Source organism: Triturus cristatus, chromosome 1_1 (assembly GCF_964204655.1).
Source record: "Triturus cristatus chromosome 1_1, aTriCri1.1, whole genome shotgun sequence".
NCBI lineage: Eukaryota > Metazoa > Chordata > Amphibia > Caudata > Salamandridae > Triturus > Triturus cristatus.
In genome coordinates this window covers 590,673,159-590,687,479 of record NC_140579.1, presented here as the reverse complement: position 1 = coordinate 590,687,479, position 14,321 = coordinate 590,673,159, and the positions used below count along the sequence as shown (strand labels likewise).

At 45.0% G+C, this 14,321-nt stretch overlaps 1 protein-coding gene across 7 annotated transcripts in view; it reads left to right on the top strand.

Moving 5' to 3' along the window:
* BLTP3A (bridge-like lipid transfer protein family member 3A) overlaps positions 1-14,321 on the top strand; it is a 1,033,704-nt gene that overhangs the window by 340,494 nt on the left and 678,889 nt on the right. For 4 of the 7 annotated variants that reach the window (XM_085645841.1, XM_085645832.1, XM_085645827.1 and 1 more), the window contains exons 2-4: positions 10,002-10,164; positions 11,847-11,885; positions 13,882-13,973. In XM_085645841.1, coding sequence (XP_085501967.1) covers positions 10,002-10,164; positions 11,847-11,885; positions 13,882-13,973 — 294 coding nt within the window. Of the gene's footprint in view, positions 1-10,001; positions 10,165-10,812; positions 10,923-11,846; positions 11,886-13,881; positions 13,974-14,321 lie in introns of those variants that run through there. The other 3 variants (XM_085645849.1, XM_085645869.1, XM_085645858.1) reach the window with 3 other exon arrangements.

Here is a 14,321-nt window from a genome sequence, read left to right as displayed (position 1 = left end):
AGAAAAAACAAAATGCTATTGTATGTAATTTTCAAGAGTACCGAACTTAAGCCTTGGCTTAGAATGATGATCAATCGAGAGAAGGAGTTGATAAATGTAATGGGAGCTTTTGAGAGAAAACATGGGCTAGACAGCCCAGAACTGGGACAAAAATCTCTGCTGTATAAAGATGTATTAAGGTCTCTATGAAAGCTTATCAGTAAATCATCCGTGGAGATCCAACAATACTTTGTCAGAATTATTGGCACAGTTCACAAATGAGGGCCTTTTTGGAGACGATATAATAATAATTTGGATCCTGGGAACTTTACAAGGCCGGATCTTTAACAAAGCCCTCCACTGCTTTACTATTGGCAAAGTCTAGTGAATAAAATAGATGTGTAAGACTACTGCGCTTCATGACGCTGGTAGCTGTTGCTCACCTTCCTAAATGAAAGTAGGGATCGTCACGCTCTAGAACGCATCTCATACTTGTCCTTGTTGAGTCAAACAACTTGATAGTGGCAAGAATCATAGCAAATTCAGTACAGAAGGACATACCAATCCTAGATCACCTGGATCAGTTTGCGGATAGTTCGGGCAGGTCTACGATGGAAGAAGATTTATTTAAACATCTTCTCATTGGTTAGTGTAATGGAGCCAAATGTATGTGCATGCCGGCGGTGTGGTGTCTATTGTGTGATTAATCTTGTTCTTGATTTTTGTATACTTTTTTGGGGGCATTTTAAACATGACAAGTTTCTCATATGTAAACATTGTTGTAGAATATAAAAACAGTAGCAACCCTCCCTTCCTCCCACCCCAACCTGCTCTACCCTTACACGCCAATAAAGAATACAATGTTCAGAGAATATGACAGGATGCAAATCCTCGTAGTAGTGTGATTTCACAACAACCTGTACAGAGTTAACACACATCACTCCAAATCTCACAGCCAAACGACTAGCCCTCTCACTCAACCCAGAAACCCAACACTTATGGGGGGCAGGGAATCCGGGGGTTCCAGAGGTACTGTAAGCACTGCCGCCCAATCCTGAAGATCATCTGTAAGTTTATTATCTCTGTGGGTTTTTTCATGTGGCTTTCCTCGGCTGCTGCCCATTCAGTCAGTCAGTCAAAGAACTTTATTCGGTTACTAAAAACCATAAAAGCAGTACAAAATACATAAAACAAGGTTTAAAAAATTCAATAAAACAGATTAAAAAGTGATTGCAAATCCTAAATAAAAGAAACGTATCAGAGATATAAGGAGTACCATATTTGCAAATGTCAGGTTTGGTGATTGATCTTTGTGGCCAGACTGATTTTCTTTTGTCTAGTGGCAGCTACCAAAAAACACGCTACGCCATATGTGACCGGTACCGAGTTCAACATCTGTAAATATAATAGAGCCGGCCGTACCTGCGCAAAATTTAAGTCTTTCAGGATGGGGAAAAGAAATTTTTTACGGGCCACCAAATAATGTTCACAAAGCATCACTAGGTGCAGAGTATCCTGTGTAGAGAAAGAATCGCAGGTGCAGGGTGGGGAATCTTCTGGGATGCCCCACTTTGTATACGAGCCAAGCACAAGGTGTATCAGGTTGAACCTGAACCTTATGAGTAGAAAACGATGATATGGTTTAGTAACATATTTTAAATAAGGTTCCATGGCCAAAGACGACGAAAGTTGGTAAAGTGATCTTACCATTGGTTTACAAAGCTCAACCGTTTCCCCTCTCAGCTTCCAACATATTTCGAAAGTGCTGCTTGACCCACCTTACATCTTCTTTTTTAAGGTTCTGTGGAAAAGAGTACATATCCGGGCGTCCTAACCTAGCGCATGCCGCTCTAACATACGCTAGCCACGGTATGCTATCTGCTTTGTCCAGAGACATGCAATCTTTGAGAATGCAGTGGTTCAATGTAATCTCCTCATTTGTCCAAGTTTTAATCCAACACAACAGTGGGGACATTTTTAAGAGATCTGTGACATAACCCAAGCCTGTTTCGTTATGTATTGAATATGTGGGGGATGATTTCGGGAGTGATAACAAGGCTTGTATAAAATTGTTTTCTACGATTTGAATGCCTGGGGCTGAAACGTAGCCCCATATATCTGCCCCATATGATGCAATTGCCACACATTTGGCTCTGTAAATATGAGTCATGGCTTCCATGGGTCTCGAACCCAATCTTTTAGCAAAATGCATAAGAGCTGTGGTAGATCTACTTACACCATTCTCCTTTAACTTTAGTTGGGCACCCCAAGTTCCTTTGTCATCAAAAGTGACTCCTAAATAACAAAAAAAGGGTACCCTCGAGATTGGAGAGTTGTTACAGCTAAAGGCCCTAATCTTCATGTTTTTCCTCCGTGAGCCTGTAACCATAACATGGGATTTAGTAGTGTTGATCTTTAGGTCCAAGGCTTCCATGAAACCACCAAAATGATCTAATAATCTTTGCAGGCCCGTACCAGTCCGAGCTACAAGAACAGCATCGTCCGCGTATAGCAGTACCGGAATAGGTAGCCCCCCCATATACGGTATGTCCAAGGTAGCTGAATTCAGAGATTTCCCCAAGGAATTAATATATAGTGTAAAGAGGAGAGGGGCCAGAATGCAGCCTTGTCTGACCCCTCTTCCTGACCTAAACTTCGCCGTGCATCTTCCTTCCCTTGTGACCCTGACCGAGGCAGACAGATTTTGGTGGAGGTCGTGCAAAAAATTAACCAAGGTGCTATCCAAACCCAAGTCTCGCAAAATAATCCAAAGTTTTGAGCGATTTACCAAGTCGAAAGCAGAAGATAAGTCCATAAATCCCAAATAAAGAAGCCCACCCTTCGCCACAGTGTATTTACTAATAATAAGGTGAAGGTTTAAACATTGGTCCATGGTCCCTCTATGTGCTCTAAAACCGTACTGTAAATCCGATAGGGTCCCGCTCTCCACTAGCCAATCCCCCATTCTTTGCAAAATAACTCTGCCCAGGATCTTAACGGCAGAGTCCAACAGGGAGATTGGTCTATAGCAGGCAGGGTCCCCCCTATTCCCTTTCTTGAAAATAGGCACGATAATTGCGGATACTGGATGTAGAGATCTGCGGGGACCCCATCCGGACCCGGGGCCTTGTGTTTACTTGTATCTTTAATCGCCCTCTCAACCTCAGTGATGTTAAACTTCAGGTGAGGTGTAGCATGGGTACTGACTGGTGGCGTTAATGCTGTGGATTCATAAATCTGTTTAAAGTGGCCTAGCCATCTTCCATCTTCAATCACGCAGTCCATATCAGTTTTCCCATCCTCGGAGAAAAAAGGCTGGTTCACCAAGGCCCAAAACTTTTTGCTATCTCTCAGTACATCAATGGATAGTAAACTATCCCAAGCTTCCTCCTTAATTTGGTTTTTGCGATTAGTAACTGCAATTTTGTATTCCTTCCTTAGATTAGTCACTAAGGGCCTATCTCTGGGTTTATGTTTTAATGCTTTCAACAGGGCACTGTGTTTTAGCGAACAATCCTTGTTAAACCATTTAAAAATCTTCTTGTTCCTTAGAGCGCATGGCCTTAGCTCCAAGTTCTTAGAGATCGTTGTACATATTTCCTCATACGCTGCCATAACATCAGAGCCCAAGGCAGTTGGATCTAGGCACACTGCCAGATTAGCCTCCGCCTCTTGGGCTAGTGTTTGGAAGAATTGCTCAGGGACAATCATCCCCCACTTAAGACGCCTTCCCTGATCCTTAGTTGTCAAATCATTTGAAGCTGCCACACTTGTCAATCTATTAATCCGGAAACAGTCTAGGTCCAGCTCTAGGAGGACAGGGTGATGATCACTGAAACTAGCAGTAACAACCCTATACTCACGTGCCTTTAACAGGACCCCGGATGATACAAAAATATAGTCTATGACAGTGTTGGCGTCTCTCCCTATAAATGTTGGAGGTCTGGGTTCATTTTTGCCCTGCTCAAATTCAAATAGATTTAAGTTTGCAAGAAGAGTCTCGAGGCACTCACCCTCGTTTGTGTGTTCAAAATGGGGGATGCCCTCGGTCGGTAAGCCCCCATATCTATCATTAAAACAGTCTCCCTCACAGGGATGAATATTAAAATCACCCAGGATTACCATCTCTGGGACGGAATTGCAATCTTGTCTATAGACTGACAGAAAATCTAACAAGGAGGTCAAATGCTCATTCGCATAAGAAACCTCCTTGGAATTATAAAAATTAATGAGCAAGAAAACTTTGGTGTCAGATAAAATCCACTCCACTACTAACGTGTTCATGGGTGCGGAATCTAATTTTTTAAAAACCCCCGCTAAGTTCAGAGAACATAGTGTGAGTAAGCCACCCTTTGCTCTCCCTCTCGCTCCTGGGACTGCTGGGGTTGAAAAACTACTGAAACCATCCAAGGAGAAACTTCTAGTGGTATCCCATGTTTCTTGGATTGCCAAGACGTCATATTGTTTTACAAACCCTTGCCATATGGGGTCTAAAGCCTTTACATTTAAACCTGCCACGTTCCAGGTGAGAAATTTGCAATATGATGAATCTGCAATAGAAGGGGTAAGCGCACCCCGGCGATCACCCTCCGCTGGGTCTGTATCAGGAGTATAAGAAAGGTTTAGTTTGATCGAGTCCTCCATAGCAACAGCCTTACTTGGTTGGGTAGGAATAATCTGGAAACTCCGGCCAAATTCCGAGCTCTGTGTTTGTCAGTCAACCCAATCTGTGGTTGACAGACATTCAAAACGATTGGCTATTGGAAAGTGCAAGGGGTTATCTAGACCATTTGTGAACTGTTGGTAATGATAGGGTTGACTGTAATGTGAACCAACAAGAGGGCCGCCTTGACGCGGTCTACCTCTTCTACTCCTTACCTGGTTCCATCCCGCATTCCACCCCTCCTCCCACGCGTGGGGTTGTATCTCCCAGGGGGGATTGGATCTTTGTCTAAATTTACTATCATGGGGTCCTTTTAACCAACTCCATCGATTGTCAGCTTGATTTTGTGGGAGATAGAAATAGGACAGAGGTCTAGCAACCACCATACTCGTCTGGAATCTAGGGGATCCACTACTACAAATGAACTCTACAACCTCAGTATTCTCGAAAGTGACCACTACACAGTCCCCTTGTAGGTTTTTTCTGTTGCCTCCCACCCACGGAGCTCTCTCAATCATTAAAATGTTGCACAGTATGTTTGGCGGGAGAGGATAATTTTTAGATAGCCAATAACATACTTTATTTTTAAGAGCCTGATACGATTCAACTTCTGGCGAGGAGATTTCAGTGACGCCAGTGAGAATAATCACGTAAGGGCAGGCATCAGGGGGAAGATGGATGTTTCTACGGGCCATGCCCTTGGCTCTGTCAGGTGCATCAAAATTTAGAGGCTGTGATAAGCGATCACTTAATGTAGCCTGAGCGGTTGAATTGCTCTTGGTTGTTGTCAGAGATTGATCTGTTTTCTGAGTTTGGTCAATTCTAGGGGCTTTTATAGTAATGCCATCCTGGTTTATAGCGTTACTGGAAATCTTGGGGGTCATTTTTGTAGTCTCCAGCGATTTGTTAACAACCACCGAAGGCTTATTGACCTTTTTAGCTGGAATAGTAACCTGGGCAGTTCTATTATTCAAGGTGAAACTAGGGGCACTTATGTCCTTATGTATGTTTTTTAGGACGGTTTCCAAACAGCGTAATCTAGCCTCTAAGGGTTCCAGCAGTACTTTTAACATATTAAAAATAGTGGTATTACTCATACTTGAACCATGGCCCTCCTGTAATGGAGATTTTACTCAGTTGCCTGCATCCCCGGTCAACTCCAGGATTTCTTCCAGGCTATGATCGATAATAGTATCGTCAGGGAGGCTCAGGGGTAAGCCACTCTTAATAACATGTGATCCCTCTGTGGAACTGGGTAAAGCTACTGGCAATTTATCCATGTTAGGGGGGTTCGGGGGAATTCGAACCTTCTTTCCTTTATGAATAGATGGTTTATTGGTTTTTCGAATTTGCTTAGGAATAGCCCCTTCTGTCCGCCCCCTTTCTTGAGTAACGGATATATTGTTAGAGGTATTTGACTCACTTTGTTGCACTCCACATTCTGATAGGAAAAGAAGGTTAGGAGAAGCCTCCAGATCCTGTAAGGTGTTTAAAGCGTCAAGATCCCCAGTCTCTCCAGTGCTATGTACTAGGACCTGTATATCTGTCCGAGCATCAGTGTTGGGTGTCTGTGCCTGTGCTATAAGGCCCAGGGAGGATCGTTTGGCCATGGCCAGGTCTTGGGACACTCTCCTATCCATTAATGTTATACCCTCGTCAATTAGCGCATGAGTACGGGTGATAAAATCATCCAAAGTTCCGGTAAGTTTTTTAGCTCCTACAGCGGCCATACTTCTGGTTTCGCGACAGTTCATGGCCTATAATCCTATCAGTAGAAGCGCAGGGGAGATATGTATCACCGACTAGGGTTTATGGCCCAGTCCAGCTTCCTCTGGCCTCTGAGGGCCACAGAGGGCCCGCCCTTTGCCCGGGCTTCGCTTGCGTCCCGCTCGCGTCCCGCTATGCGGAGAAGCGCTGTTCTTAAAGGTGAAGTTGCGGCCGGTGGCGTGTCTTGCTGGGGGCGCGGCCGTGCACACCTGTGCAGCGCAGGGACTCCTGGTCTAGAGAGTCCCTGCAGCACGCGCCCTCTGGTACCTCCCGCAGTTATTCCGTCCTTGTTACAGGCGCTCTCCGGCACCCCTGCAGCCTCGACCCCACGCCAAATGCCGCGCAGCGGCACCCGCGAAGCGGGTGCTGCAAGATGTTGAATGGCGATAAGGCGGTCAATCCCTCCAGGGACACGGGGAGGCCACAGGCGGATCTGCGTTCTCCCAGCTCACCCAGTCGGCAAGTGGCGGCGTCCAGGTAAGGTTTTCTGTGATTAAGGGTCCCACAGCACTTGGGGAGTGTTCACAATTTAAAGTTTGGTCGGCCGGGGGCGTGTCTAGCTGGGGGCGCGGCCGTGCACACCTGTGCAGCGCAGGGACTCCTGGTCTAGAGAGTCCCTGCAGCACGCGCCCTCTGGTACCTCCCGCAGTTATTCCGTCCTCGTTACAGGCGCTCTCCGGCACCCCTGCAGCCTCGACCCCACGCCAAATGCCGCGCAGCGGCACCCGCGAAGCGGGTGCTGCAAGATGTTGAATGGCGATAAGGCGGTCAATCCCTCCAGGGACACGGGGAGGCCACAGGCGGATCGGCGTTCTCCCAGCTCACCCAGTCGGCAAGTGGCGGCGTCCAGGTAAGGTTTTCTGTGATTAAGGGTCCCCATTCATCGATGTCAAGGAGCTATTCAGGCACTCTCGGCACTATAGGGGACAACCATCCAATGGCCAGTCTCTGCTTGGCAAGTACTAAACTCAAGAGGAGAAATTCCCTGCTAAGCTTCTTTTTCTTTCGAACAGGGACCCGTCCCAGCAGACTCTGCCCCACACCCAGAGGAACGGCCCACCCCGTAGCTGTATTCAAGGAAGTCAAAACGGTCTGCCAGAAATCATCCTACCCGGGACACCCACAAAACATATGTACAAAGTCTGCTTCCCACCTGGCTCAGCGGGGACAATAGGCAATTTTACTGGGTAAATAGCATGTAGCGTAGTCAGTGTGAGGTACACTACATTATATTGGAGCAGCTTGAATCTCACATTCGTAGAGGTCCCCTTTACCCCTTCATGAACTCACTCCCAGTCTTTTGCAGTAAGAGTAGTCCCCAAAATCTCATGCCACCTGTCAGGTACAGGCAGGTCCCTAAGTGGTAATTCCTCTCATAATGCCCTATAAATATGCAGGATTAGTCTCCGGCCTCCTGCTATATTCAGTAGTGTCCTCAGACTCTTTGACTCTTGGGGGACCTCAGGGAAGGAAGGCCAAATCCCACAAGCTGTTGCCGCAATTTTAGCAAACTATAAAATCTGGCCCGGGCCCAGGACAAAGTCTGTATGGCATCTGCTAGTGTAATAAACCTGTCATTGGGGTATATGTCCAGAAAGGTGTCACACTCACTGGCAAGTCACTTACCAACTGACCTAGTCCGCACAATAAGAACAAATGGGCGCATTGTCCAAATATTAAAATCCGGTGCATACGGGGCTCTAAGTAGTACAAGTCTGACTGCCCTCTCCCACACTCTGCACTCTTGATTGACCCCATACGGCATCGAAGCTGGAACCCCCGTCCCATAATTAAAAGCTCGGGCAAAGGAGCACCATCACAAGCACCACACAACAATCTCTGCTCTTCATTGAACTGATGCACTGCATGCTGCAGCTGAGCTGCTAGGTAGTACAAATCGAAACAAGGCAATTCCAGACCCTCCTCCTCCAAGTGTGGCCAGACTAACTTGTTTCCTCCCCGAGGCCCATAACAGTTCCACAGTCAGGTTGTTCAACTCAATAAAGTATTTTCTAGGGATCTACAAAATGTGGCTCTCTGAAAAACATACAGGCAACGTGGCAGAGCAATACTTTTTACCAACGCTAGCATGGCCATCATGGACAGCTGGAGAGTGTTCCAAAACTTCACTGTGGGCTTCAGACCTACCAAAAACCTACCGATATTCAAATGCTCAAATGCCGTAGCCCCACGAGTGATATCGAACGCCATTTGTTTCAGCAGCCACTCTAGATGATGAAGTTGATTTTTAATCATAAAACTGACTGGGCCTTATTCTGAGATCCCTGATACTTATTCTTCATGGAACTAGTATCTGTAGAGATGACAAGGTGAACAATTACCAATTGCGGCTGCTGCTGACAGGAAGTGTGGGGGGGTGGCAGCACGTGGCACCGAATGGGAAGACAATAAAAAAAAGTAAACAGAAGTACACTTACCTTCCTGCTGCTGGCTGCTGCCTCTATGATCCTCTTCTCCCGTGCCTCGCCTCGGTGCTCATCTGGCCCAGGAACTGCAAACTGCAGTTCCCATGAGGACAGGCTCTGAGACCTACATACGGCCAATCAAAGCACTTCTCGAGAAGCGCAGGGATTGGCCTGAGCGGGCTTGTTTATCAGTCCAAAGGGGACTGGAAGGCTGCTCCAGCTGTTCTCTGAACCCGACAATGCTGCTTGGGTTGGGGAGAGGTCAGTGCACATGTCGGTTTGGCCGTCCTCAGATGACCGGCCAAACCCACATGCGCACTGACAGCAGTGCCCACCACTCCTGCTGGTGATGGCCCCGCCCCCAGGATTCGGATGACGGCTGCTTGTTCTAACCGGCTCCTACAGGTAAAACAAAACGATAATAAAGCAGTTTTAATAATTGCTTTATTATCATTTTATTTTACGTTTTAACCTGCTCCTTCCAGCAGTGGGGCGACACTCCAACGCCATAACGGAGGAGCTGCCCCTGCGCCCCTGCCAATGACTGCTTCATTTACTGCAATCAAAGAAGTGCGGCAGAGGCTTTCATCAGTGCTTCATATTCACTTTCATTTTATTAAGCTACTACCTCAATTGGAGTACATCAGACATGGATGAATACACTGCGGGGGCATGGTCATTATATTCTTGGAAGATTTATGTAGGAATAGACCGGTGCCCGTAGCAAGAACAATCATAGAATAGACTGTGGTTGGGAAGGGGGGGTCAAAATCTGTCAAATATGCGGGGATTGAAATGAACATTGTCATTGCCACATTTATTTTAGAGTTTTCTTGCGCTGTCATTCACACAAAGGATGAATTTTTCCAAACACAATAATATTCCTGTTGTATGTCTTTCAAGGCCATCCTCTGATCTCATTAAAATCATTTCCCCCTGCTTCGATCCTGAGATGGTGTTGCTACTATATTATGCACTGTTATTGAAAGCAGCAAGCCTTTGACAACTAGTGGTGTCCTTCTTGTGAGATGGATTTAAACTTCACGAAGAAAGATGTTCAGTAAATGCGGTTTGTTGTTGTGCTTCAGATACCAGCTCAGGTTAGTGTTTGAAATATCGTGCTTTATCTTGAGTGGGATGCTATTTCCTCTCTTTTTTATTTTCAGGTTCACCAAGAATCTGTCCCCAGATAAAATCAACTTAAGCACCCTGAAAGGAGAAGGGCAGCTCACCAACCTGGAGCTGGACGAGGAGGTTCTGCAGAACATGCTGGACCTGCCCACCTGGCTAGGCATCACCAAAGTCTTCTGTAACAAGGCCTCCATACGGGTGAGGGGCTGGCAGAGCGAAGGGCGTCATGCCGCAGGCAGTCAGTCTAGTGGCAAACAAATAGGAATATTGTAGCACACCAGGGAAAAGCGTGGTGTCTTGCCACACGGTGCTGGTCTTGGAGACGAAAAGTATAAATATGTAGGACCACATCAGATAGAAAGTAGAGTCTTGTGTTGTGCCCTTAGGGGAAGATTGCTGTTTGGGTGAGTTGTGGGAAGGCAGTGCTGCAGCAGGTAGAAGGAAGGGTGTCCTGAAGTGATGACGTTTACTTGGGTACATTTGAGGGTAGCGATTCAGGGTAGTAACATCATATTTTTTCAACGATTCCTGATGTACTAAAAAATAATGTAACATCTTTTTTGGAGTTCAGCGTAAACGAAACAAATAATATCACTTATTTGATTGTTTATTATTATGTTTTGTTATAAGTTTAAAGCAAGAACAATGGGAATTGTGGCCCTTCGCTTGTTTACTGAATCTGAATTGTGCACAGTGATTTCCCTACACCTTAAAAAATGCACATATAGCTCTGTTTTTTCGACCCTAGTTCGGCAGTGCAAATGTAAGTTTTTGCTTTTCTTTCAAAACAAAACTGCCTTTGTGGTTTTGTGCTAAGTGGCCTCTGCTTTGCTTATTTTGTGCTAGTGATTAGATGATGGGCTGCAGCATTCACTTTTGATACCGGAACTTATTTTATGTCATCAGACTGTGGCCCAGATCAAAAGAAAAAAACAGCAAAGGCACAGCAATAAGGGGTAAGAGAAACATTTTATATAATAGTGACAAAGGGAGAAGGTGGGGATGTGAAGGAGACGGTGAGGTAGTAGAGGCAGGTTGGGAAAAATGACGTGAGCGGTGAATCAAGGCTGTAAACACCACCCTGGCATCTGAGTGCCCTGGCCGCAGGCTCCTAAGAAACATTTTTGCCTCCTGCATTTACTATTTTTTTAAATTTATTTTACAAATAAGCACTATGTCTGCAGCTGTGCCTCGTCTTCTCTTGCCCTTCAACACCCCCGCCCCCTTCCCCCATCTCCCATCTCTCCTCATGGGGAGTGGCTAGCCTGCGAATGAGGCTGCCGGCTACTTAGGTTTGAGTACCCTGCTCTGAATGGGGATCTCCCCTTCCTCTGAGACCTTGGCTTCCATGAGTTTCAGTTTTTATATTGCCATATATTTTAGAAACCACAAGAAGGTAATTCTTCCATGTGTTAAGCATTGTCTTTATTGAAGAAGTCGCCTGCAGTTCATTATTTGTATGTTATTTTTTTACCAGGGGCCGTGGGTTAGGGTAGAGTAAAACAAGTGGGTGCCATGGAGGGGGAGCGGGCTGAAAAGGCAGAGAAAGTGGATGTCTATTTCATTTATAATTAATACTGCACATCTCAAGCATGATTAGTAAGAGAAAGATAACTGCTAATCTTGCTAAGTGCTGCGATAAAACCGAGAACCACAAGATAAGGAACCTACTGCCCTATTAATCACTGAGTTGGCAGACACTAGCATACGCCTGTAGCTCACAATAAGTTTCTGGGTACGAAATATTTTGATAATATAGTGTGGATGGCATCTCTACCCTCCCAAGGTGAAAATGCTGGCAAAGAACAATAAGGAGTACAGGCTTCTGGCACGTGACTCACCAGAGACTGAGTTTTTACCCTTCTTTTTCACTTTACCAGATCCAGTGGACAAAGCTGAAGACCCACCCCATTTGTTTGGTAATGTGGATTATATTTTATTATGTATCTTTTTTTCCCCTCTTATCTTCTAACCTCTTGCACATTCTTTCTCACTTTCTCTTTTTCTTCTCACTGTCTTACCTAGTCTTCGCATGCCAAGTTAGTGTTCTGCCTGTAGGCAACTCATAGCGCTTCACATACACAAGAACAAATAAATTGTCGAAGTATTACATTAACTGACTTGCAGTAATGTTCTGTGTTGGATTGTATGCCATGTTATGGGGTTAATGATTAAAATTGCAATATGGTTGTATGTTTATTTATTTCGATGTTTTTTTACAACTCCTATCTTGCAGTCGTTTTGAGACCGGTAGCCCTTTGACATTTTATGATGTTTGATAATGTGTGATATTTTGATCAGACACATTAAACTGTGAGGTTGTACCGCATTTGAGACTGCTATTTTAATATTCTTCATTATACTCATTGTAACAGTCCTTATTGAAACCTTGTTTTAGTTAGTCACGTTGTTTAGTCACTTTATTCTGTGCAAGTTGGTGAAATGCACGTGCGCACCTCAAAAACACTTGAAAACATTTGCTGAAGCTGTAATGTGTGATTAGTTTTCGATATTGAAGGACGTTTCTGGGTGGTGGTTATGTATAGATTTGAATGTTTTCATATTGAGTGCATATTATATGTACTGGTATGAACTTTGTGGTCATGGTGCCCGTTTCACCATGAGGTGACGTGTTGCATTGGATGCCCTACGTATAGAGATTGTTTAGCTCCTTAATGCGCAGACATTGCCTTCTTTGCCTTTGTAGTATATTGGACATGCGCTGAGATATGTGAATACTACTGTATGCTCAACGTACAAATGTTTCCATTTATGACTTCTTAGTTTGCTGGTTTACTGAGAGTAAAGGAAATGGTGTCCAATATTGTTAAATCGAGACCCCTCCTTTGTATGGACGTTGTTGAAAATCAGCCTTGGTAATTCGAGTTTCAGAAGTCCTCTGAACCTCTTCTAATTGCAACAGATCTCAGTTCAGGAGTGAGGGCGTTCTACATTTTGGAGCTTTGAGCTCCCTGGGTTCTTCCTCTGTTTCCTTCCTCTTGAACACGTTTGGGTTGAGTTTCTGGTTAGTGCACAGCAGGGTGCCTACTTCTGAAATATGATTGGCAATTGCCCCAGTGAGCCTTATCTGTGCTGCAGAGAACTTTAAGGTGATCCTCTGAGACTACATGGAGCCATTGGAGACCTTCAGTATTTGATGTGGTCACGCTTTTTGGCCTTTGGGCTGCAATTAGGATGGGAGACTAGAGAAGATCGGCGTGGGCTGTTTTATAAAATGCTCTCTGAAAGGGTCCTATGTTACCCACAAGCAGAATGTAATTTGTATGGGTGTACTTTAAACTGTAACCATTTGCAAAATGAATGTTCCATGTAATATTTGGTGACCTTTACTCCAGGGTTTAAAGGTAATGCGCAAAAAGGCATTATTTCTTTAATATGTAAAGTTCAGTGATTTTTATTGTGATGGGTCTGACAGCAGTCCCTGTGTTCATGCCTCAGGACCTCCACTATTTCTTTTTACTGTGCCTGTGCCTGGCCCTTTTTTCCTTTTCCTCCTTTAATTTGTCTCTCCCTCCTTCAGTTTGTTTCGGCTGCACTCCCCATCTTTCATCATTTCCTTCCCCATCTTTGCCACGCAGTCCCCTTTCTCTTGCCATTTATTTATCCTTTTCTATTTCGTGGGTTAGCTGTTGCCCTTGTAGTTGGCTATAAAATGGAAAATCCTCGACTGTCATTATGTCTGAACCCAGGCAGGAGTTGAAGTCTTATAAACGGCAATACCGGTTGTAGTCACCCTGCCTCTAAAGGCATCACTCCTGCACTGGCCACTGTTCCTTCCAATGTTTCTCTTCTTCTGCCTTCATGCCTCACACACACACACACACACGTGCCGTGGGAGGTCTCCACTGGTGGATTGGTGGGACGGTCAATCTCCCATGTTTTCTTCTCTTACAGTTCCTAGATAAGGTGGAGGTAGAAATGCGAACTTGTGAAGACCCACGCCCGCCCAATGGACAATCGCCTATTGCCCTAGCTGGTGGGCAGAGGTAATTAACCTCCTATCCTAGCTGTTATAGCTATATTGTACTGCAATTCTTGCCCTGATCGCTTGAGAGCACTGATGACACATTTGATCACTGTGTGCATTTTTAATTGCATGATGTCCCCGATATTTCTTACACCACACATTGATATGTTTATGCAATACAGTTGTGAAAACTCTGCTGTCTTAGATGAGTAGGATGTGCTCGACATTTTCTATTATTTCACACATGCACCTGTCATGCATAAACAGTTAGCTTGGAACCTCTCAAGTCAGACTTCCATGTTGAATGGGTTCTCAAGTTATTACATACTACCATTAACAGTATTTTTGAAGCGCGCGCGCACACTCA